Source organism: Eutrigla gurnardus (genome assembly GCF_963514095.1).
Source record: "Eutrigla gurnardus genome assembly, chromosome: 11".
In the NCBI taxonomy this organism is placed as follows: domain Eukaryota; kingdom Metazoa; phylum Chordata; class Actinopteri; order Perciformes; family Triglidae; genus Eutrigla; species Eutrigla gurnardus.
The window spans coordinates 13,503,210-13,526,336 of NC_139925.1; the positions used below are offsets into that span (position 1 = coordinate 13,503,210).

A 23,127-nucleotide genomic window follows, 5' to 3' on the forward strand; every position below is an offset into this window, starting at 1 on the left:
CTGGAAGACGCTCAGTGCTTTGTATACTCACCACTGAAGAGTTCGGTAGACCCCATCTCCTCCTTTTTCCTCCCACCATCCCACTTTCTGATGCACAGGGCATCGACCAGACAGCGGAAGGAACTGTTGTATCCACTACCTCTTTTTTTTTTCAGCTGAGGCACCTTGATCTTTCCTCTGAGTGGGATGGATGCCCACGAGGTTAAGATAAGGACAGAGCTAACTGACTGACTCGATAGATGCTTGGCTGCTTGGCCACTCTGAGCTCAGGTTGCAGTGATAGAAAGAGGGTGAGAAAGTGAGCATGGCTGTTGAAGAAGGTGTTGTCTTCCTAACACAAGTGAGTAGTGCTAATATTTGTATTTAATATATATATATATATATATACAGTATATATATATAAATTCCGAAAGCTTATACTTGCATAATTGTATATTGAAACAATTGTACAAGAGGTTGCTGACTGTCTCAGAAGTTGTTGTTGTGAATATAGTTGTGCAGCAAACCACTAGACTGGCATATCATTACTGTATGGATTACTGGTTTGGGTGTGTGTGAGCATGGGAGGCTGATCTGCTTCGGTTAGATGTAAATTGTTAGTTTGTCTGCAGGATGGCATATAGAGGTCTGTGTAAATGATTGAGCAACTTGGATACCTTTTCTTTCAAAAGAATAGTTTTAACATCTTAGGGTGTATTTGTTTACTCAGATAATGTTATAATTCTTCTTTTAGACATGCATGATGTTCCCCCCGTTTCCAGTCTTCATGCTAAACTAAGCAAAACTAGTCGTCTCCTGGGTCCAGCTTCTATTATAACATACAAACATGAGACTGGTATCAATATTCTCATTTAACTCTCAGCAAGACAGCAAAATGTATTCCCAAATATATTCCTTTTAAGATGGAATAAAAGCATGTGGAGTGGTATGCCATCCTTGTTCGTAGTGCCTTAAGGAAAGTCCCTCAACCTGTATTTGAAAGCAGCTTCATTCATTCACTCACTCATTTCTCATCGTGGCCATTAGGGGGCGTGACACATTGAACCACTTGTCTCCTCTTTGCAGTGCTGCTGAAATGTGTGGTGCTTTCCATCAGCAACACTGCTGTTTTAGAGTGACGGAATATGATATTTACAGTCATGAGAGCCGCGAGGCAGAGGTTGATGCACCATACATAGAACAACTTGTACATTTTGAATCACAGGAAGCTCTAAGATCTAAAGACTCTGGTTATAGATTACCATTCAGTGTTTGGCCAATAACATGCTTTGCATCCATACCTCTTAAAACCGTAATAGTCATTTTCTGGTCACACAGAGATGGGGGCATTAATTCATCAATAGCGTTGCTATATTTAGCCTTGAGAGAAATCAGGATGCAGGATGGAGATTTGAGTAGTTTGACAGTTAATAGATGAGAGAATACATGTGGAGGTTGATGTGGTGAGGTCCTTTGGCACGGGTAGGTGTTGTGACCAGCCACAGGATGCCCCTGGCTTTGTGCTAGTAGAAATGTGGAGCTCTGTGTTTTGTGCTGTCAGGAGAGAAGGGGATAAAGTGAAACAATACAGCTGCTGCTAGTCTGGATCTCCTCTTCTAAGCGCACCCTGAGCCTACAGCAATGACATCAACACGCCCTGTGTTGTCTGTATTTGTGTGTACATATTTTTGCTCGCATGTGTTTTAAATGCGCACTGTCCAATAATGTGTGCAGACATACATGTGTTAGTGCATCCATTCCCATGTGTGTGCAGTGCAAAATGCTGCACAGGTCTTTGTTTTGTTATATGTTTGAGTGCCAAACTGACATCATCCCAGTCTGGCGGCACGGGGATATCAGTCATTATACATCGAAATATCCTCTATCCTGCTAGACTGTGACTGTGTTGATGTCATGAGGAGAAGAAGTGCCAAGTACAGATTTACCACCAAAAAATACAAATGCTCTGCAGCCTCGAAAGATGGGATTCACCCGAAAACCTGACGGCCAAACTTCACAGTTCCATTCTACATACTATGTATTTATTGTATTTTGCGAGTAAATAAGTGAATAATAAAGGAAATGATACACTACGTACAATTTTGGATATCAAACTGTGGCTTGACAAATGACAAAGCAGATAAATTATTAATTTTATCATTCATTCATTGACTCTTAAAGGTATAATATGCAACAATTTCAGAAAAAAACTAGAAGAAGGGTGTGGCGGTATCTGCAGAGACCCTCTGCCTGTATTTTTGCTGTCTTCGGGATATTTCTGGGTGTCAGCAAAGAACGTTTGGATCCCCACGTGGCGGTGTGACCCCCATCCAATAGGCAGGGAGTGCAGCCCATTCTTGACACAGACAGACACAGAGAGCATTAAGTCTGGTACCTTCCTGCAGGTTTGTGAGGAGGTGTGGATTTCTGCTTTAGGACCTCGCTCCCTCACTTGCTCGCTGGTCGAGCATGAGAGGAGGGGCCAATTTGAAGGCTGTGTTTACAAACAGCAACCAGGCAATGTGGCTGCGTATAAAACCTTTAACAACGGCGTGCAGAAATCTGATCGAACCCTAGATATACACATATCACGGCCACACGGCCGACTGGCAATCCTAAGGTGTCACTGCTATGTAGTGTTCCTCTCCCTTTAAAAGTGCATGTGATACCAGTCAGCCAGAGGGCATTTTTAATTAGAACTGAGATGGATGATTTTAACAGGGACTCACATGGAAATTAGCTGCATTTTGGACTTTGAAAGACTTTAATTGGGAATGCTTAATTCTCGGCTTTTCCAGTTATCACTTGCGTGTCATATTTAGCCCCCCCCCCCCACCCATCTCTCTCTCTCGCTCTCATCCTCTCCCTTCTATCCAACATTAGATTAATGCTTTCCTTTAGGCTTAACCTAGTCTTTAATGGACCCATTTTCTTTGAACCTCTGATCTGTGGAAGCGTAATGGTATTTCTTTGACTAATCTCTAACCCCGTCCTGTGTAATGCGTCAATCACAAAGACTTCAAGATCCCTTTTATTGGACATAGCTGGGATGTGGATGGAAGGTTGGACATGTTGGTCACTGGTCTTCACTGCAGGCATTCGGGATAAACTGACGAGAGCACTGAATAGAGACTCATGGATGAAGTCCACTTAATCTGTTGGCACTTAAGCTTGGGCACTGGGCAGATGCTGAATGAGAAGCAAAGATCACTGCGTCACATTTAAAAGACAAAGTGGTAACCTATGAAAAACCATATGAACGTGAAAAATGCTCTTACACCTCCATATGTTTGGAGATTAATTGTATTTCTAAAGTGAGAGCAGGTATGTTTGCAGTCTGGTCCATTGACTTACGTAATGTTTGACTGAGTTGTCCTGCATGCTGCCTGTCAACAGCAGTGTGACCTGTGGATTTCCATGTCAGAGGTCTTAGCAGCCAACCATTTGGTGACACCCAACAAAGCCTGAGAGTCATAGGTCACACAGGCATGGCAGCATGCTGGTTATGTAAGGAACATGGTGACTGTGGGGTGGATACAGCATACGTGCACGCAGACACACACATGTTGTATCACGTGGAGAGACTTTGACTTGAATAAGTGACGATGAAGCTAAGACTGGCGGTGATATAGGTGAGATATTAAGAGTTCAAGTTGGGCATAAACTAGCATCACTCATCGGCTGGAGAATGTGGGTATGACACTCTCCTCGCTGTATCCTGTGCTTAGCGATCAGTTGGGAAGTAATGAAGTACAAAAACTTTTTAAAACAAACATCTGTACTTTATATTCCTTACATTTTCAAAACAGGCTTTTTACTTTAGTTTTAATGCATATGAAGAGAATTATCGATGATTATTTTCTTATTAATATGACGTGAGATTCAGTTAGCCTTGCAAAAAAACCATTTTTGAGTACATTTTTGTCCTTCAAAGTGCCTGTACCTTTTCCACTTTTACCCTTTTTTCTTGCTATCTTTTTGAACACAAGTATCTGTACTTCTACTTAAGGAAAGAATGTCTGTACTTTTGACACCTCTGTTAGCAATTGCCAAGACGATTGTGATTGGTTTAAAGAAATAGTTACAACCCGGAGTGTATTTCCCTCCTATACCAGAATGATAATGTGTGGACCCAGATTGTTGCCTTTTGAAACTTTTTAAAAGCAGCAAATAGTTTTAGTAAAACTCCCAAAGAAGAAGATGAAGAAGAAAGCTCAGCCCTGCTTGCGAGCATGTTTTCTCATCACAGAGGCGTTGCCTTCATTCCTGCAACGCACCGCTTTTAAACAATCGTCACAATGAGTCATGTCGACCCCATATGATATGTTTACATAAGGCAGAGGTATTGTAGAATAAGAGCAGGGAGTTTACTTAAGTGTGAGTGTTGAGACTGTGGGACTGCTCTGATGACAGTGTACCTGCTGTTGGCCGTGTTTAGACTGGATAGGAGCCAAAGTGTTTGTAACAGGTCATCATGAAGGACGCTGATTCCTGGTGTCCATGGCCGACGAGTAGTGGAGTAGAGCGGCCTTTGTTTTTGCTCTGTGGAATTATGATATAGGATTAAATCATATTTAGATGCAGGATTGTAAGCTGTTTTCATCAGTGTCGAAATGTTAGTCTTTCCTTGTAGTTGACATCCAGAATAAAGGAAGCACAACACAATCTGGTGATCACGATGGTTCAGGCTCTGTGCCAGTGACACAGTCTGTTGTATCATGACTATATCAAGGTCACAAGAACAGAAATATCATTAGTGGTCAGTGCTATTAAACAGTTCTCTGGGGTGTTGGAGCTATGGAAAAAAAGTAGACGTGGAAGCTTTAGCTTAATGGTTTCTTGTAATCAGGAAATGACTTGGTTTGCAGACAACACTCCTTCATCTTCCACTATTTTGTTTGTGCATGAACACACAGACACATATTTTGCTCTTGAAGCTTATCAGCGGGACAATCTGATGCTGGATATGTTGTTCACTCACATGCTGGCTTTGGGTCAGATCCCTCTGTGTTTGTCAGAGTTATTTCTAGAAAAGCACGGCGGCAGGGCAGGGGAGGCTGAGAGTACAATGTTGGATAACCGCTCATACCGCGTGTCCCTGCTGAGTTTATCCTAAGTGTCACTGGATGCGAGGCTAAATTTAGCAGGTCAGGGGCTTTTGATAATTCAGGGGAATTTGGTTTTTGAGCCCCCGTCATGAAGCAGCGCATCACAACTTCTCTCCCTCCTGCTCGCAGCAGCTCAAGTGCTGAGTTTTACAAAAATGCTCTTTGCAAGGCTGCTGCGAAGAAGGGAGACAAAATGTGCAGTGTTTGCTGTGTGTCACGTTATGTCAAACCAAATGTCCTCGGAGCTAACATGAGTACAGAAAAGAAACACGACCCTCTCTCTCTCTCTCTCTCTCTCTGTCTCTCTCTGTCTCTCTCTCTCTCTCTTCTTCTTCTTCTTCTTCTTCTTCTTCTTCTCTTGTTTTAGCTTTCTCCACCTCTTTGTCGACTCTCATGCTCGCCCTCCCTTTCTCCTCCTCCACTCTCATGCACACGCACGCACATGCACGCCACATTTGTTGTAGGGGCAAAGATATGCTTGCCTCATCATTTTATTTTGGTGTGCAAAGCCCTATTTCTGTAGTGAAATAAAGGACAGCCAAGCAGAATAGAGTACGCTCTGCTCGTGGTAGCACAGCGACATGCACACACACAAGTCTTTACTGGTGGATTCAGAGGAGATCTCTGTGGAAGGGAAGAGGACTCTGTCACAGCTGTAGGGACCACCCGGTCGCTGAACTTCCTACCTCTGGGAATCAGAGACATTTGGATTTAACAGAGCTGAAATAACAGCCTGGTGGGATCTGATGGATGGCGGGAGGAGGATGTGAATTGTAGGGATGATGTGCTCTGACTCTGTTGGCTTTCTCACGGATTTTTTACTTTTTGAGATGTTTGCATTCGAGCGTGATTTGAGATGCCGGTGGACGTTACATTGTTGATTTTAATGGACTATGGACCTACTGTGTGTGTGGATATTAGCCTTGTTCTTTCCCCTGTTAAGATGTTTTGTGGATATCTAAGAAATGATGACAGAGTTATACCTGGTACAGTAATATTTTTGGCATTTGTATGTGTTCTTGCTCCTGTATGGCTTATAATTAACAGCTTGATGCAGATACGCATGTGGCCAAAGTCTGAATTGAAAATACTCACCATCTCTCTCTCTTTCCCTCTCTCTCTCTTTGTTGTCTCCTCTCCAGTCTGACAGCAATGCCAGTTACCTGCGAGCCGCCCGGGCAGGGAACCTAGAAAAGGTCCTCGACTACCTCAAGTCTGGGGTTGAGATCAACATTTGCAATCAGGTATGTTTTCTGAGACTCTTATTAGGAAACTAAAATGTTCTTGCAGGTGCCTGTCCTCTGTGGGGTTTAAAAACAATATAGTTATTCGTTTCTACACACGTAAACATGCTATCACCATATTGCTGCATCAGCCGGAATTCAAAGTGAGGGCTCAAGGGCTCAACTGAACAAGCAGGATCACCCTGTGGATGAAATATTGTACGATTTTTAACTAATCCTTTAAGTACAAATAAACATGACCTCATCATATCTCCTAGTGCATGCACAGACTCCATGTGTTTCTTTCTCAGAATGGACTGAACGCTCTCCATCTAGCCTCCAAGGAGGGGCATGTAGAGGTTGTTGCTGAGCTGCTGAAGCTTGAAGCCGCCGTGGATGCAGCCACAAAGGTAAGGCCGACCCCAACACCCATCACCGCTCAGCTGATGTTGTGGAGGCCTATATTTGGACCCAGCACAAAAACATGGCTGCATTTGTTCCAGTGCCTCTACTGAAAGTGTGCAGACTTTGTTTAGGGTTTAATATTGGATCAATATTTAATGATCCCTTTGGGGAATGCTGCTAGGAAAAGTAAGGAGCAAGCAAGAACAAAAATCAAATGTGTGTCAGAATGAAGCAAAGGGAGTTCAGTATCATTTCAACAGTAGAATGTATTAGAAATGAAGGACAAAGTAGCAAAAAAGCAGCAGATGTGTTATATTTTATGTACTGTAATATAGTATTATTCATGAGGGGAGCGTCTCCTCCTTTGAAGCATATTTCTTCTGATGCTAAAAGGGAGTTGGGAGGTGGAGCCAATAAAAGCATTATTCAGATTTGAGCCCAGAAGGCTTTCATTGCCATTTAGTCCTCACGTTCAGCCTCTCTGCCACAGGCCACATGCCTAGTGCTGACATAAACAGAGGACACAATGAAATATTCAAGATCAAGGAGAAAATCTCCCCAATTAAAGCCTCTTTCTGTTGTGACCCTGAGGATGCGGGGGGATTAGTTTGAGATCTTGGGAATCATCCATCTGCACCCTAACGCCTATCGGATTCTGTTTTATACAGCTGATAGAAACTATCAGGGAGGCAGCGCTATCCAGGCTACCTAGATTTAGTAACACGGAATGTTTCATTTAGGCTGTGTGGGTGTTAAAGTTAATTGTATAGCCGCCCCTCTAATGTTGTACTGCTCTTGTTTACAAGAGTTAAACAAGAGACTGTGTCCTTGGTTCATTACCCCCTTGGCAGCTCGATAGTAAATGCTACTCTTGAGACGCTTACAATGTTGAGTCAGAGAGATGCTGAAATCACTTTTTTTTACAATTTCTCAGGCTGTCATTTGTTTTGTTTTACTGGACTGTAAATCGTATAATTGCTGTCACTTGAGGCTTGAGACTACTACTAGAAAATGAGCAAAATGTGGAAGTGTGAGGTCAGAAATAAGTGAATTTACTAGACATCTGTAGCCCGCTACTCAGCTCTGCTTGAGGCTAATGGCTCGAGGCTACACTATCCGCTACTAGTATGACACACCTGAATCCCTGACCAAACCGATGCCATTGTGTGCCATGTAGAGGCGTTTACATTCCATCATCATATTTGCAATAAAAAGCTCGGATAAGTACCATTTCCCAAAGGAAACTCACTTCAGTACAGATGCCCTGGGGAGAAATAAAACAAATAAAAACAAAACATAATCACTGACTGGCCTGTCAAACATACTATAGTAACCATATTTAAATGTATTGTTCAGATTATAAACTAATAGTATGATTGCTTTTGTTGTTTTTTAGTTGAGAAAAGCCTTGAGACTCAGTATAGCACACAAGCTCTTGTCTTCAGCTACATTGTACACCAACCAATATGTTCTGGCTTTATTAATCTGCCTCGCTATCCAGTTTCCTTGCTACAGTTTACAGTACATGTGACAGATTATAACTATTGGGTAACAGCAGTCTTCGAATAACAGAACCCAGTATCATGCGCCTGGAGAAAGGCTGGGGCTCGACTTCACAAGGACCTGTACCAGTTCATAAAACGCCTCCTGTAGTTATATTTATGGCTGAGGCTCAGTGGGAGCTCATTAATGTGTGGAACTGGGAGCATCGGAAGTGACACGTTGTTGGCATTGCAGGCAGGAGGATGCCAGAGCTGGAATGCCAGCAGGACAAAAGTGTGGTTGGCGTGAGGGGATTCACTGCTGCACATGGATACTAACATGGATATAAACAGACTATAGTCACAGTACCATGGGACAGGTGGGCTAGAGCTTAACACGCATTCCCTTTGGCTCTTCCATGTTATCCAGAAAGGAAACACTGCTCTGCACATAGCCTCGCTGGCTGGCCAAACGGAAGTCGTCAAAGAGCTGGTCACGAATGGAGCCAATGTCAACGCACAATCTCAGGTGGGGATATACTCGACATGCACGCACACAGACACGGCAACGGGGCCAAAATAATAGTACAGTCCTCCTAAGCTGCATTTAGGGCCCGAAACAGCTTAAATACAATAACACTGCTGTGATGCACACATTTGTTTGGGTGATACTGTATCATGATGTCACGGACACTGAGGGGGAATCAGTCAGTGGAGAGAAAGATTCTCGCTCACAGAATCTGGCACCTCGCCAACTATGCCTCTGCCAGAAAATAGATGTCCTTGCATTTTACATTTGACTCTTATCATATCAAGGTGAGAAAAAACACTGTCTTTCTTCCTGGTCTCTCTCGTCTAGAGAGGTTACAGCAAGGAAACAAAGCTTACAGACGTTAACTGAAACTTTTGTTTTGCCAATGAGATATTTTTGTCTCAGTATCTGTCAACTCCAAGATTTTGACTTCCATTTATATATTTCATTTTGTGTCGTCATATAAAGGATTTTGGGACATTTTATGATGCAAAATAGAGGAAAATGCTCTGAAAATGCTCTGCTCCAAAAAATGAAACTGACAACAAGGAAACAGCAATGCAGGTGTAGCATAAGTGGCACTGAAGTTACATCAAAGCCTGTTAATGTGCACATGTGTTTTGGTTTCCATGTTGTGTGCAGAATGGCTTCACTCCTCTGTACATGGCCGCCCAGGAGAATCACCTGGAGGTGGTACGGTTCCTTCTGGAGCACAGCGCCAGCCAGAGTATGGCCACTGAGGTACTGGATGCGTGTGTGTTTATGTGTGCAAGTCCTGTGTCCACCTCTTCACCGTTACAGTACGTCTCCATGTATTTTCTCTGCCTCGGTCATGTGTGGTCTTTACATCTGTTGTACTAACCAACTTCATCTCCTCTGTTCCTTCCCCCTCCTCCTTTTATCATCCCCACCCCACTCACTCTGCATCTGCCTGTGTCTCCGTATAATCCTTCATATCTCTCTCTCACTCCTTACTCCCCTATCTCCGTGTCCTTTCTGTCTCACATTCTCCACTCCGTCTACCTCTCTGTCTTATTACCATCCTCCTTTGCCTGCCCCTTCTCCTCCCCCCCCTCCTCCCTCTCTCCTCATCTCCTCGTGAGGGACTAGGCAGAGCTTCATTGATTGGTAGTGTATGGTGGTGGAGGCAGAGTGACCTTGAGTGGGTCACTGATGAGATCCGCTCCGCTCGCTGCCTCTCCTCCACGGCTGCTGCTGCTGTCACTGCTCTGATTTACGTTGCTCAGCCTGTGGAACCCATACACACATGCACTTGCCAATCACCACACGTACACGCGCACATAAGCAGGTGCGGAAATAAATAGCTGATGGGGCTAATGAAATAGCCAAGACCCTCCACAGTCCACTGGCTTATGCCTATGGGCTACATGGTTGAACAGGGGATGCCCTTCAGGACTTAAAAACACGTGTGCATAGACTACGTTTGAGCATGTGCACACACACGCACCAATCTGCACACACTGACATGACACAAATACTGCATACACACATATACACAAGTGTGCAGAAACACAATTGAATTATGCAGCATAGGGGGTAATGTGTGTAGGAGATAGAGGAGCCTTTTCCACCCTGTCATCTTATTTTGTAACTTACATTAATGTCCTATATAGTGAGGAGGCTTGCAAATATACCGAGAGTGTACAGTCATCTCCACATCTGTTTGGCACATGGGCTTATTAAGTTATAATTTACTATCCAAAATGCTCCAAGCAGGCCATACTGTCCGACGGTTATCTATTTGAAGTTTCATTTTCATCAGAGCTCCCAAAAGAACAATGAGAAACTGACACAAGAGATTTCATTGTAGCAGCATAAAAATAAAAACATGCAACCTCCAGGTACAAACATAAATTCACTCAAAAATCAAATCAAATCAAGTTAAAAGTTGGCATATAAATGAGAAGGCTGTAATCATTGGACCATTTATAAACTTTTTTTTAAACTTCTATATGAATTTGGGATGTTGCATTGCTTTCCTCTCTGCCTGAAGCAAAAATAATAATTCAGCTTAATGTAATATTGGAGGACCATATCTCTATGACCCTGCTCCCAACCTGCTCATTTCATCCATTCAATCACACCTACCGTCTAATATCAGCTCCGTCACCAGTAATGCATCACGGCGCCCGTCCAGCCCCAGTGACTCCTCTCTCTCTCCTCGTATGCAGGATGGCTTCACTCCTCTGGCGGTGGCTCTCCAGCAGGGCCATGACCAGGTGGTCTCCCTGCTGCTGGAGAACGATACAAAGGGCAAGGTACGCCTACCTGCCCTGCACATCGCTGCCCGCAAGGATGACACCAAGGCCGCGGCCCTGCTCCTGCAGAACGACCACAACGCAGATGTTGAGTCCAAGGTGGGTGACAACAATGATGCAGCCAGTTTCAGGTGGTGGATCTCAAGTTGGTTGCTTTGTTGTGTTTTTATCACTTTAATTATTTGATTGTTTAATCGTTTCTTTGATTATTGATGCCTTTGGTTTACTAAGTTGTTTTTTTCTTGCTACCTTTTTCTCTTCTTCTATCTTGGTTGAATTTGCGTTTGATGTTCTTTTTGGCAGAAAGGGGAAAAAAGCAGAAGTACATTTTTGTTTGTATAGATTTACTCACATTATTGGACCAGACTGTTAAAAATTCAGATGAAAGACACAAGATTTTGGGAATATAATGTATAACCATGCTGGAAGTGGATTTTAGCTTGAGAATGTCCTTCTCAAATGTAAAATCCTAAATCCTAAAGATTACAACCATAGAGGTTTTTGTACTGATCTCATTCTCCCCTCTCTCTGCTCCTCCACGTCATGTCAGTGGAGGGCCCTTTTCTGTTTTTTGCTCACTAACTGCCCACTCTCTCCTCTCTTGGCTGACTCTGTAGATGATGGTGAATAGAACAACAGAGGTACACCTCTACTCTGTACATTACCAAGTCTCTCCATCGCAGCTCATAAAAACTCTGGGAAACCAAACAAACAAACACTTCAGTGCCCCTGACTTGACGCAGTAGTGTTTCTGCAGCCCTTCGTCACTGCACTCAGACTCATCTTCCTCTCCATCTCTTCATTCATGTAGTGGATAGCGCTAGTCATAAAAACTCAAAGTAAAAGCGCATGTTTCACTAATACTGATTTTGTTAATCCTGAGGCTGGAGGCTTGGGTATCAAGCCGATTCTAATGGTTTCATGGTGTCCCAACCTATGGCTTTGATTTTTTGCCAAATTCATTGTCACTGTTGACAAAATGTTGTCCTGTCCTCCATGAAACCGATTAACATGATAACCAGTGTTAGCATGAAAAGTGGTTATCATTCAATGAAAAGCTGTGGTTTGTCCATAACCTGCATGGCAGCCAAATCCCCATTAAGCTATAAAGGAACCCAGCCTTCTAGCTACAGACAGTTATCCTTATTAGTGTATGACCCTGTGTTGATATTAGTTCTTCTAATCCTCAACCCTTGCACCTTAAGCATTTTGCATGGGACCAAAGCAACAAGCTACCTCAACACTGCTTCTATGGTAACAAGGGCCCCTTCGTCACACCAAAGTCAGGTGGTCACCTCTTGTGTGTTCCTGTTTTGGTTGGCATTGTTTCTGGCTTTGCGCAGGCTGGACAGTTATCTGGTATGATTCATCCAAAAGTGGCTGTGTGATCTGAGGCTCCTGCATCGTGGTTAACAGATTTTACATAGTACTCTGATGGAAGATGGGAGAAAGACATTACACACGGATTTACTATGAAAAGACATGTTTTTGTGATTCATTTCAATTTTGGGTTATCTGACTTGATTTTAAGTGTAGAAATCTATTTTGGTGATTATGTATAGTCGTAGTGCTTTTGGTTGACATCTTTGAGACATCGGATAGCAGCAGAGTGGATCCTCGTGTCTGAGCCACCTGCTCTCGGCTGGATTGTTGGTTATTTGAAATTGGGATGCCAATGATTAGATAACTTAATGCTAGATTCATTCACTCATTGGACAGTTTGTTCCCAGTGTCCTTTTGTTGCTTTGACAGCTGTTGCTCACTAAGCCAGGGGTTTTGCCAGGAAATGACTTTCATTTAAGATGTTAACACATGAACATTAGGTTAATTTGCAGGACAGTTTTCACACACTAAAAGTACCAGGGTGTTTGAATGAGATTATAGAGATTACCAGTAAATAACATCTGTCAAACTGGATATGTATATTAATACTCAAGCTTATATCGTTTAACTTTGCAGTGTGATAGTGCAATGAGTTGTATATCAGTATTGTGAAGAACATAGAAGCCCATATGCTGAATCTAAAATCCCTGTAGCTGTCTGCATACCATTGGCCCCATGTTTGATGCTTCGATAAAAGGACTTTCTCTGCCACTGTGAGGAAAGTCAGGTGTAACAGTGTATAGTAAAGTGTGTCCTCGTCTGTACGTTAACCAGAAGGCCTGCGTAGGCTGCTGTGAAGCTCCAGGTCTGTACTATACATGTGTGGCGTGTTTTGCAGTTTGTAATGTAACTGTGTGTGTGTGTGTGTGTTTGTCTGCATGTGTGTTGTACGCCTTTCTCCAATCCTCAGAGTGGTTTCACCCCCCTGCACATCGCGGCTCACTATGGCAACATTAACGTGGCCACGCTGCTGCTGAACAGAGGAGCTGCTGTGGACTTCATGGCTCGGGTGAGTTTATTCTGCCCTCTGCTGTTGGAGAAGGATATTGATAGCATTCAAGGTAAACAAGAACGTAGTGGAGATAGTATAATGCTGCTGAACACAATGACCACACACAGCTGTGAAACAGTGGCTTGGTTTAATTTCCATTGCTTAATTTTGAGCAGCCCCACAATCCTCAGAGGTGTATAGGCCAGTCGCAGCACGCTGCATATAAATTAATAACCCACTCTCTTTCATTGAATATATGGGAATTGAGGCATATCAGTCAAATACAGGGGAAGAATTAGAGACATTGCTCCATGAGAGCGAAGCTGTCTTTACTTTACTTACTTGCAATTTAACCTGGTAGGAATAATTAAGTAAGTCCAGGAAGAACAGTGCACTGAATATATCTGAATTCTGGATGATATAGTAACATTTGTTAAAGGCTGGATGTGTCAAATCAACTACAGATTGACTTTGAAATATGTTCAGGTTATTCAAATATAATATATGGGCATGGAAGACATGTGGGTATAATGAAAGATGTATAGAATATAGAATTTGCTGCTTTGTATAAGAAAATGGAGATGATGGTGACACTGTTTTGTTTACTTAGTATCTATGGTGATCTACAAGTCACATGATTGATTAATAGACCGTGTGTAACCGTCAGACATCCCCCTGATGAAGGCAAAATAGCTGAAACAGTCTAATGAATATAATATGACAGTATGTGCAACGTGTTTTATTTATGATGAACTTGAAGCTCTTGCCTTGGTCTGCTCCTCGCTGTTCCTGCATTCTCACGCTGTAAACAGTGTCAACTAGCAAAAGGCATCGTTATTATTTATTTTTAGATTGCACTGGGAATCCCTTACCGTGTCTTTTAAATAACGACTGACCTCTTACTTAATGAAATGTTTTGATTTAATAAGCAGAGTAAGATTCCTATTTATTTACTGTGGTTTTACATTGTATTGCAAAAGTGGGTGCTATTAAAATGTTTTCCTTTCCACATCATTAGACATTAGCTAACCAGAGTCAACAGTGGCCCATGATTACAGTATATCAACTAGTGTGAAGGAGTGTGTACGCTGCTTTTGACACTGATTACAGGTTCTGGTCCAATAAGCCGACATTAGTGGAGATAGATGAGATTAAACAATGCAGCTGTTTTACAGCTGTTGGCTTGATTATATAAGACTTTACAGCCTTAATAAGGAGAGTATAGGGTTTATATTAGAACTGGGAATAAAACATTACTGTCTGTTTACAGCCTACAAAATGACATGTTATATATCTAATTAATTCATTAAACTGAATTGTAAAATAATAAACTATTACTAAAAATCTCAGTTGAAGGCTGAATCATAACACCAGTTTCCTTTTCTTTTGTCCAGAATGACATCACACCGCTTCACGTGGCTTCAAAACGGGGTAACAGCAACATGGTCAAGTTGTTGCTGGACAGAGGTTCCAAAATCGATGCAAAGACCAAGGTGAGACTGTGGATATTCCTAAAACTGTAAGACATTCAGAAGCACATGAGGCTGAAATAAATGGTTTGCTGGAGGCCAATAAACCTAAAATTATTTCACACTGGTTGCGTTGGATTTTGTTTGTAATCAGCTCAAATTTACACTTTTACATTGTCAACACATACAGTACGTTAAAATGGTGCCTATTCCTCGGTATGCATGTGTGTGCTAATGACCTATTGACCTTTTTCATCTTTTCAGTGTGATGTTTGTCCGTCTCAACATTGTAGAGTTATAAAAAATGATTTGGATTTTAATGACTTACAGATTGCGGAACCAAACTTAATTTCCACTATGGAACAAATCATCAAATGAAAAGTTTCATAAACCATGTCAAATGTATATTCAGGATAAGGTTTGTTTTTTTTAATTTCCTGTTATTCATCAACACCTTCGCTGTCGTTCTTGTGTTGCAGGATGGTCTGACACCTCTTCACTGTGGGGCGAGGAGCGGGCACGAGCAGGTGGTAGAAATCCTACTGGACCGAGGAGCTCCTTTCCTGTCCAAGACCAAGGTAGCTACTGGGACAATCAATTCCGAGATGCTGCTTAGATCAGAATAGGAAAGGGAACAAATACATATGTTTGCATTGGCTGTTATAAAATATAATATAATAGATCACATTTCAAACGAAACAGGGTACACATCGCTAATGACATTGTAATACACAAGCACACAGTGCAATATTTGACATGTGCTAACCAATCAGGTAGCAGGTCTGTTGTTTTTGCTGAAGTGTTGCCGCATTGTGTCCATAACGTCTGTGCGACCTCTCCAGAACAGCCCGTCTCCGCTGCGTAGCCCTACAGTTTGACCGCGCAGGACCACCAGTGTAACAAACTAGACATTGTTGTAATGGCCTCGTTATAACAATGCTCCTGTAACCTTCTTCACAACAACTTCCTTCACAGTCTTTCTGTGCAGCGATTGGCCACGCTCTAACTTACCGTGTCTGTGTGTCCATTTGTCTATCTGTCCGTCTGCGTGTGTGTTTGTCTCTCCGTCTCTGTCTCTCTCTCTCTTTGTCTCGTTCGCTGTCTATCCCTCTCTCCCCCTCGCCCCCACTATAGAACGGGCTGTCACCGCTCCACATGGCCACTCAGGGGGACCACCTGAACTGTGTGCAGCTCCTGCTCCAGCACGACGTGCCGGTGGACGACGTCACCAACGACTACCTGACGGCGCTGCACGTCGCTGCCCACTGTGGTCACTACAAGGTGGCCAAGCTCATCGTGGACAAGAAGGCCAACCCGAACGCCAAGGCTCTGGTAGGGATAAAGGGTGAACAGGCTGGGAGGGCGTTGAAAGTTAAAATGGAACATATTGGACAAAAGCATCCAGTGAATCAACATATAATATATAACTTTATTTGACTAGGTGAGGTGCCTTCATGAAAGACAGAAGCAGCATATACAACATTAAAATATAGCAGATGAGATACTAAGTGTTTTCCAAAAGAATGTATTCATGAATCAAGAAGATGAGAATAACAGAATGAGAATGATGAAACTGAATAATTAGCTGAGGGAAGTTTTTTAGTCACCTTTTGATTTGCCAGTGACATTTCCTGTACAGTGCAGATCATTTGCTTATCAGTCAAATAAAAGCAGTGGCAGATGTCTTGTCACTGTGAGGAGAACATCACTTATGGTGAAGATAATACTAAAGGGTTTCATGTTCTTTCTTTCTGTGTGCAGAATGGTTTCACGCCGCTTCACATTGCCTGCAAGAAGAACAGAGTCAAAGTGATGGAGCTGCTGCTAAAACATGGAGCATCTATCCAGGCTGTCACTGAGGTCCTGAGCACTACTTTCTGCTTTGACTACTTGGCACCAAAGTGGTTTCTTTAAACTGTACTAACTATGAACTATCCTGAGATGTACCATTTTATACATTGCAACTTTCTTAAATAGGACCTTGTTTGTTTTGTTACAGTCTGGCCTGACGCCTATCCACGTGGCAGCCTTTATGGGACATGAGAACATTGTCCATGCACTTACACACCACGGAGCATCACCCAACACGACCAATGTAGTGAGTGTATCATTTTTAATGTACTGTTTCAACATCACCATCATCTGTTCAGTGTTCACATCATTGCAAATGAAAAGCTCCCGCTGAATACCGTTCCTGTGTGCCTTCCAGCGAGGAGAGACATCCCTCCACATGGCAGCCAGGGCAGGCCAGGCAGACGTAGTCCGATACCTGCTCAAGAACGGAGCCAAGGTGGAGACCAAGTCCAAGGTTAGAACACTTCTCTTATAGAACTCATTATCAATCAACAGATAAAAACAAGAAAAAAACAAAACAGTGATGAAATACTGGGCCAAAAGTCACTTCCTCCCTCTCCGCAGGATGACCAGACAGCGTTGCACATCTCCAGTCGGCTGGGGAAAGTCGACATTGTCCAACAGCTGCTGCAGTGCGGCGCCTCTGCCAACGCCGCCACCACCTCAGGCTACACCCCCCTTCACCTAGCGGCCCGCGAAGGACATCAAGATGTTGCCGGCATGCTGTTGGAGAACGGAGCGTCACTCTCCTCCTCGACTAAGGTGGGTCCGATGGAGGATCTTGTTTCCGTGTCACAAAGATGAGCGCCTTCATTATTTCAGTGCATGAAGTCATGGAGATGAGCGTCTTCATTACTTCAGTGCCATATGTCTCCACTAGTGGGCACCAGTTTCCAATAGCCTTTTTAGTTTTAGTTTGTTGCTACTACAATATGTCACAACAAAAGCATTCATGTGGTCCAATAGCCTGCCTATAACCAGCCTTCAAGGCTCAATCAGGAGTCACATGGATTGTAGTGTTCACATCCAGGTCAGTGGTAGCATTAGTGTTGGCCCAGTAATTTAAAACATTTATTTTTTACCTCAGGATGGTTTCTTTTTCTTCTATCAGGGCAGCCCACCACGGACGGATGATGTCAGTTTTTGGGTGTTTCACGTATGACTAATTGCACAGATCAAGGTCAAAAATAGATTTAGAGTAGACTTGATGGAATTGGTGTGTGCACGTGTGTGATTGTATGTAGCCGAGGGCTGTCTTTGAAGGTGACCGCTGTCAGTGGGACAGATTAATGAACGGTGTTCTTGCACAGGCACACATAGAGCATCTTATGGGACATCACTTGAGTCAGCTGTTCAACGAAATAATGTCACACGAACATGTGTGAGTGCGAGTTGTGTGATTATACCGTTTGTGATGTTTATGAAACAAATGTATTGCCCGTATTTAAAACCAGATAAAACTAGGTCCTCTCTATAATGACTGTATAAACTGTATGAATACTAACCAATCACAAAAAATGAGGCCATGTGTTTCAGAGCGTGGAATGGGAATCTGTGGGAGTCCCACATTTCTCAGGGAAATATGACCTAATGTCTTTAAATATCTTCACATACACAAAGGAACGAAGCCAAGATTAACATGATCACATTATACAACGGCCGTTTATAGATCTGGAATACATGAGGAAATAAGGGCCTTTGGCTTAGTTTCTCAGGGTATCACATACCTTGTTGTTATAATGAAATACTAATGCACAAATAATGCTTATTTATAGGTCATCCCAAGCGTTAATGTTGTTGATTAAGTTAATTTAAAATAGTCAAAAATCTATAATTCAAAATAATTCTTAAAAAAATATTAAAATGTTGAACTTCTTCTAGGTTTACTTTTATATTTTTGTGTGACAATTCCTTTCAATGATAATCTCAGGTGTCAAAAATCAAAAGAAACATTCATGCAAAAAAAAGTAGAATGAAAATGTTTTTGAACCTTGGATTGGTTATTAAATGCCAAATTTTGTCAGGTTGAATAAAATAACTATTGTTCATGTTTCAGTTGTGCATTAAGTTTTTAAGTAAAAACGTCTAATGAACTAAGTTATTTATAACTATGTGAGAAACTATGTTGTTATGAAGAAGAGCCGGACCCCCAAGCCAGCAAGGTTTGACCTAAAACAATGTAAATATTCACTTCCTGTTTAAATACCCATCTCTTCTCTTCCTCTTTTATCCTCTCTATCTTATAACTTTTTACTGTCTTTCATTTCGTTAATTTTATGTTCAACAGAAAGGGTTCAGCCCCCTGCATGTGGCAGCAAAGTATGGCAAGATGGAGGTGGCCAGTCTCCTCCTGCAGAAGAGAGCTGAGCCTGATGCAGCTGGAAAGGTGAGATGTTTTTTTGGTCTTTTGTTTTAAGGAGAAGAGAGCTGGAGCACAACACACTTCAGGGAGTCGGTGCTAATCTTGACAACAACTTTTAAGGGTGTGTTTAAAGATGTTTTGCTGCTGGAAAAAATGAGCTGTCTGGAGAGGGAGGGGCCTGAGTGCACATTAGGCAGGAGATGACACTGCTACACATAGCAGAGAAAGGGGAGATAATGGGAGTGTACACTCTACATTATTGTTACAACCAACTGATAGCAAGGTGCTTTAGGATCACGGTCATAGCTTTCAAATAATCATTAAAAATTCCTGTGAACATAATAGAAAAAGGCCTTTGAATTAGAAGCTGCTTGTAAAAGATACGCTTCACGTAGCAAAGAACAACCCATTAAGAAAGAAAGTATACATATGCAGTTGTTCAGTTATCCTGAGTCTTATCCTGATGTGTAGTTGACTCTGTAGATTAAACGGAAGGGCGTTTAGATACTGTGACCATTTATCATCCTGCAACTCTTTCTGTCGCCTGCCGTTATCCAACCTGTGTCCAAGACAATGAACAGAGCCATTTTGGAGTTGTGTTTTCCAGGCTGCGGTGGGATAAGGGGGGCTGGTGGGGGGGGGGGGGGGGGGGTTGAGCGGAGGAGTGGCAAGTTCAGGACCGATCAACACATCCAACAGATGCTTGTCCTGTTGCAAAAACCTTCTGGGTAGATTTGCTTTTATTCCCCCGATGATGCACTCATTCCACCTTCACATGCACCCTCGTACAAACGCGTTTGTATACACACGCACACACACATATGTAGTCATTTATTTAGCACAGGCCTACTGGCACTGATTATATTGTTAGTTATTTGTGTGTGTGTGTGTGTGTGTGTGTGTGTGTGTGTGTGTGTGTGTGTCTGTGCCACCATCTGAGAGCGTTTAACATAATGGCAGTCAGGTATGATAATGAAGCTTCCACACTGCTTGGTGGTGTCGTGCGAAAAATCAGTCCCATTGTAATACAGAGTCTAAACTCAAAGAAAAGTCAGGCCTTCATTGCAGTTATATTACACTCATTTTCTTCAGAGATGAGAAGAAAGTCAATAAATCATTCTGGTTTTTCCCACTTTTTGACCCAACATGTGACGTAAGTCTCACGCGTCTGCAGGACAGTTGAAACAACACATCACAACTGCTCGTGAGATTATCAGGATGTTTTCTGCTCACTTTTTGTGAGTAAATCCAAGCGTTTGTTAAATACGTTGGACTTTTCAGTGACTCAGAGTGCATCCTGGGAGTCGTTTACAGTACACAGGGAATACTTTGGGAGTATCGTATTGTAGTGTTTTAAAACATGATCATCCAACTAAAACAATAACAACAACATACTGTTACGGCTGCTGCTAACAATCTAATACTGCTTCTCCTTCAAGCTTACCGCTAAAAATATTAATAATTTGTTGTCCCATCATCGCTGTCCAATGAAGATTATCTATCTCCAATGTTGGTGCAGTAACATTTTTCCAGGTGAAATGAAGGATAAAAGGGGAACTCCAGTGATTTTACACACACAATGCTGTTTAGAGGTCTTGGGGAGTGCAACTGCATGTGTGAAAGATGTTGTATAAAGCCTTTTATGAGCTATTTAGTCTGATAAATCGCTTCAAGTGAAATCTGGGATTGTAGAGTTAGAAAGAAGTGAATAAAAAAGCATGATATCTCCAGTTCTGCTGCATCCATTTAAATCATTTATTTGTTAATGCTACATCGCTGGAGTACTGCTTTGTGTTCCTCTGTGTGTTAAAACAAATCCTCCTATTTAAAATAAAATTAAAAAAGAACAATTGACACAAAGGTGACATTTTGGAGATACACTTCATTGGCTGCTCCTCCGAACTACTTCTTCTAGATGTGTTCTAAGCTGCACTAACTGTCTGTCATCAGTATGATGTCCATCTCCTTTCATGTCTTAACTCTCTGTTTGGTTCCTTCGTGTTACTTTTCAGTATGTTTGTGCTCGTTGAGTGATCTTCTAACCTGGCGTTGTGTGTGTGTGTGTGTGTGTGTGTGTGTGTGTGTGTGTGTGTGTGTGTGTGGGTGTTTTAGAGTGGGCTAACACCACTGCATGTAGCCGCTCACTACGATAATCAGAGAGTGGCACTGCTGCTGCTGGATCAGGGAGCTTCCCCGCATGCTGCCGCCAAGGTATCCACACACAAACATACATAAACACACATACTGCAGTCAATTCACACGGGTTGTGTTCTCAGATTCATCTTCATTTACAGTGTGCTGTCCGTCATTTATGAACATTTAATACTTGCCCAGTTTCTCCCATTCCACGTTGTCTAGACTGATATTGTGAGGGAATGTGTCGTGTTTCATTTGAGCTCAGCAGTGTTTGAAATCACCCAACCAGCCCAAAATTCTGCTCATTCTGTCAGCCTATTGGGTTCCGCAGTTTACTGCATGCTATATATTCATATTTCCCATAAAACAATACTGAGAGCATGTGTGAATGGACTGGCGCTGTGTTATACATGCCGTAAACTTGTTCACCGTTTGTCAAACTTGAAACCGCCCTTTTGTGAAGTTGGATCCAGAGTTGTAAATTTTATGTGTTCCCAGTAAAAAAGCCAAAGAAAAGTTACTGCGCTTGTTGAAATGTCTGACAGACACAAACACACATGTTCGCTGACATATGGTCAAGTTGTGGCTAGTTTCCTGCTGGGCTTTGGTACTGTGTCAAAACCTCAGACCAAGTATGAGTAGGATGGCAGTACTGCCAACCAAAATATGTCAGGAAATGCCTGTTTTTGGTTTGGACTGGCAACTGACATTCAAGACATCGAATGCCTCATGCAAGAAGAAACAACATCTTGTTGGCTAAAGCTAATTCATCCTTGCTCTGTCTTCCCTTTCCTGCCTGATAACACTTCCATAATCTGTACCTGTCTCTATTTATTCACCCCTTCCTCCCACAGTCTTAGTCATTCATCCCTTTCTTTCAGTTTGATTTGTGTTTGATTTGGCTGGGTGCTAAAGTTGCCGTACTTGGTCTAATTTTTGAGGGCTGTTGGAAAGGGATTACACTGTGTTCACAAGGGAATCTCTCCAAGCTTTTCAACACAAAAACATGAGGAGTGTATGATCACACAGCTGTAGCAGAAAACGTGTCATATCACTGTACCAAAGACAGGAGGATCTCAAAGTGTGATTTTGACTCGTGACATAAGTTTCTCTATAAAAAAAAGTCTAACTATTCAATGCACTCACTCATCTCGTCCCTTTATTCACTCTCATTAAGCTAAAATCACTCCACCCCACTGTGGAGCTTCAAGGCTGGAGTTGAATAAAGCCCTCATGCAGCTCACAATAGTGAGCCAGTGTGGTTCTTTACAAGGCAGTTTCAACGCTGACTTCATTTCAATGATGTCTCACAGGTCATGCCCCTTTAACTGGTTAAATTAATGTTGTTTTAGTGAACTACATTCATCATTTTTGCTTCATGTCTTCATGTAATAAAGTATAGAACAAGATATGGAGATGGTCCCTGTTTTACCAAACACTAAGCATAATTACCTCATTGTTAGTACAATAAAATAGATAAAATAATACACCAAAGCAGAAGAAGAGCTCTAACCCGGCCTGCTAACCCTTGCATCTCTTTGACTTCAGAATGGCTACACGCCACTTCACATCGCTGCCAAAAAGAACCAAATGGACATTGGGACCACACTGCTGGAGTACGGCGCTGACACCAATGCGGTGACGCGACAAGGCATCAGCCCCATTCACCTGGCGGCGCAGGAGGGCAGCGTGGACCTGGTGTCGCTGCTGCTGACCAAGAATGCTAACGTCAACATGTGCAATAAGGTGAAATCAGTGACGGAGATGAAATATGCTCAGTGACCAAACAAGTAACTAGCCTGCAATCATTGCTATCATCTTAATCTACATCACTGGAATGTAGATAAAGACGCTGTCAAACCCTCGTCGTTTACTTGTTTCAGTCTTGTAGATCTCCGGCCATTTCAAATGGGTTTGTGTGTGTG

The 23,127-nt window shown here is 42.4% G+C and overlaps 1 protein-coding gene across 2 annotated transcripts in view; it reads left to right on the forward strand.

Moving 5' to 3' along the window:
- Nucleotides 1–23,127, forward strand: part of LOC311020546 (ankyrin-3-like) — an 88,841-nt gene that overhangs the window by 24,002 nt on the left and 41,712 nt on the right. For both annotated transcript variants that reach the window (XM_084020635.1, XM_084020634.1), the window contains exons 2-18: nt 6,230–6,331; nt 6,622–6,720; nt 8,627–8,725; nt 9,371–9,469; nt 10,921–11,106; nt 11,625–11,648; nt 13,301–13,399; nt 14,776–14,874; nt 15,330–15,428; nt 15,985–16,182; nt 16,612–16,710; nt 16,850–16,948; nt 17,060–17,158; nt 17,269–17,466; nt 18,992–19,090; nt 21,179–21,277; nt 22,751–22,948. In XM_084020635.1, the coding sequence (XP_083876761.1) occupies nt 6,230–6,331; nt 6,622–6,720; nt 8,627–8,725; nt 9,371–9,469; nt 10,921–11,106; nt 11,625–11,648; nt 13,301–13,399; nt 14,776–14,874; nt 15,330–15,428; nt 15,985–16,182; nt 16,612–16,710; nt 16,850–16,948; nt 17,060–17,158; nt 17,269–17,466; nt 18,992–19,090; nt 21,179–21,277; nt 22,751–22,948 (1,995 nt within the window). The remainder of the gene's footprint in view (nt 1–6,229; nt 6,332–6,621; nt 6,721–8,626; nt 8,726–9,370; nt 9,470–10,920; nt 11,107–11,624; nt 11,649–13,300; nt 13,400–14,775; nt 14,875–15,329; nt 15,429–15,984; nt 16,183–16,611; nt 16,711–16,849; nt 16,949–17,059; nt 17,159–17,268; nt 17,467–18,991; nt 19,091–21,178; nt 21,278–22,750; nt 22,949–23,127) is intronic.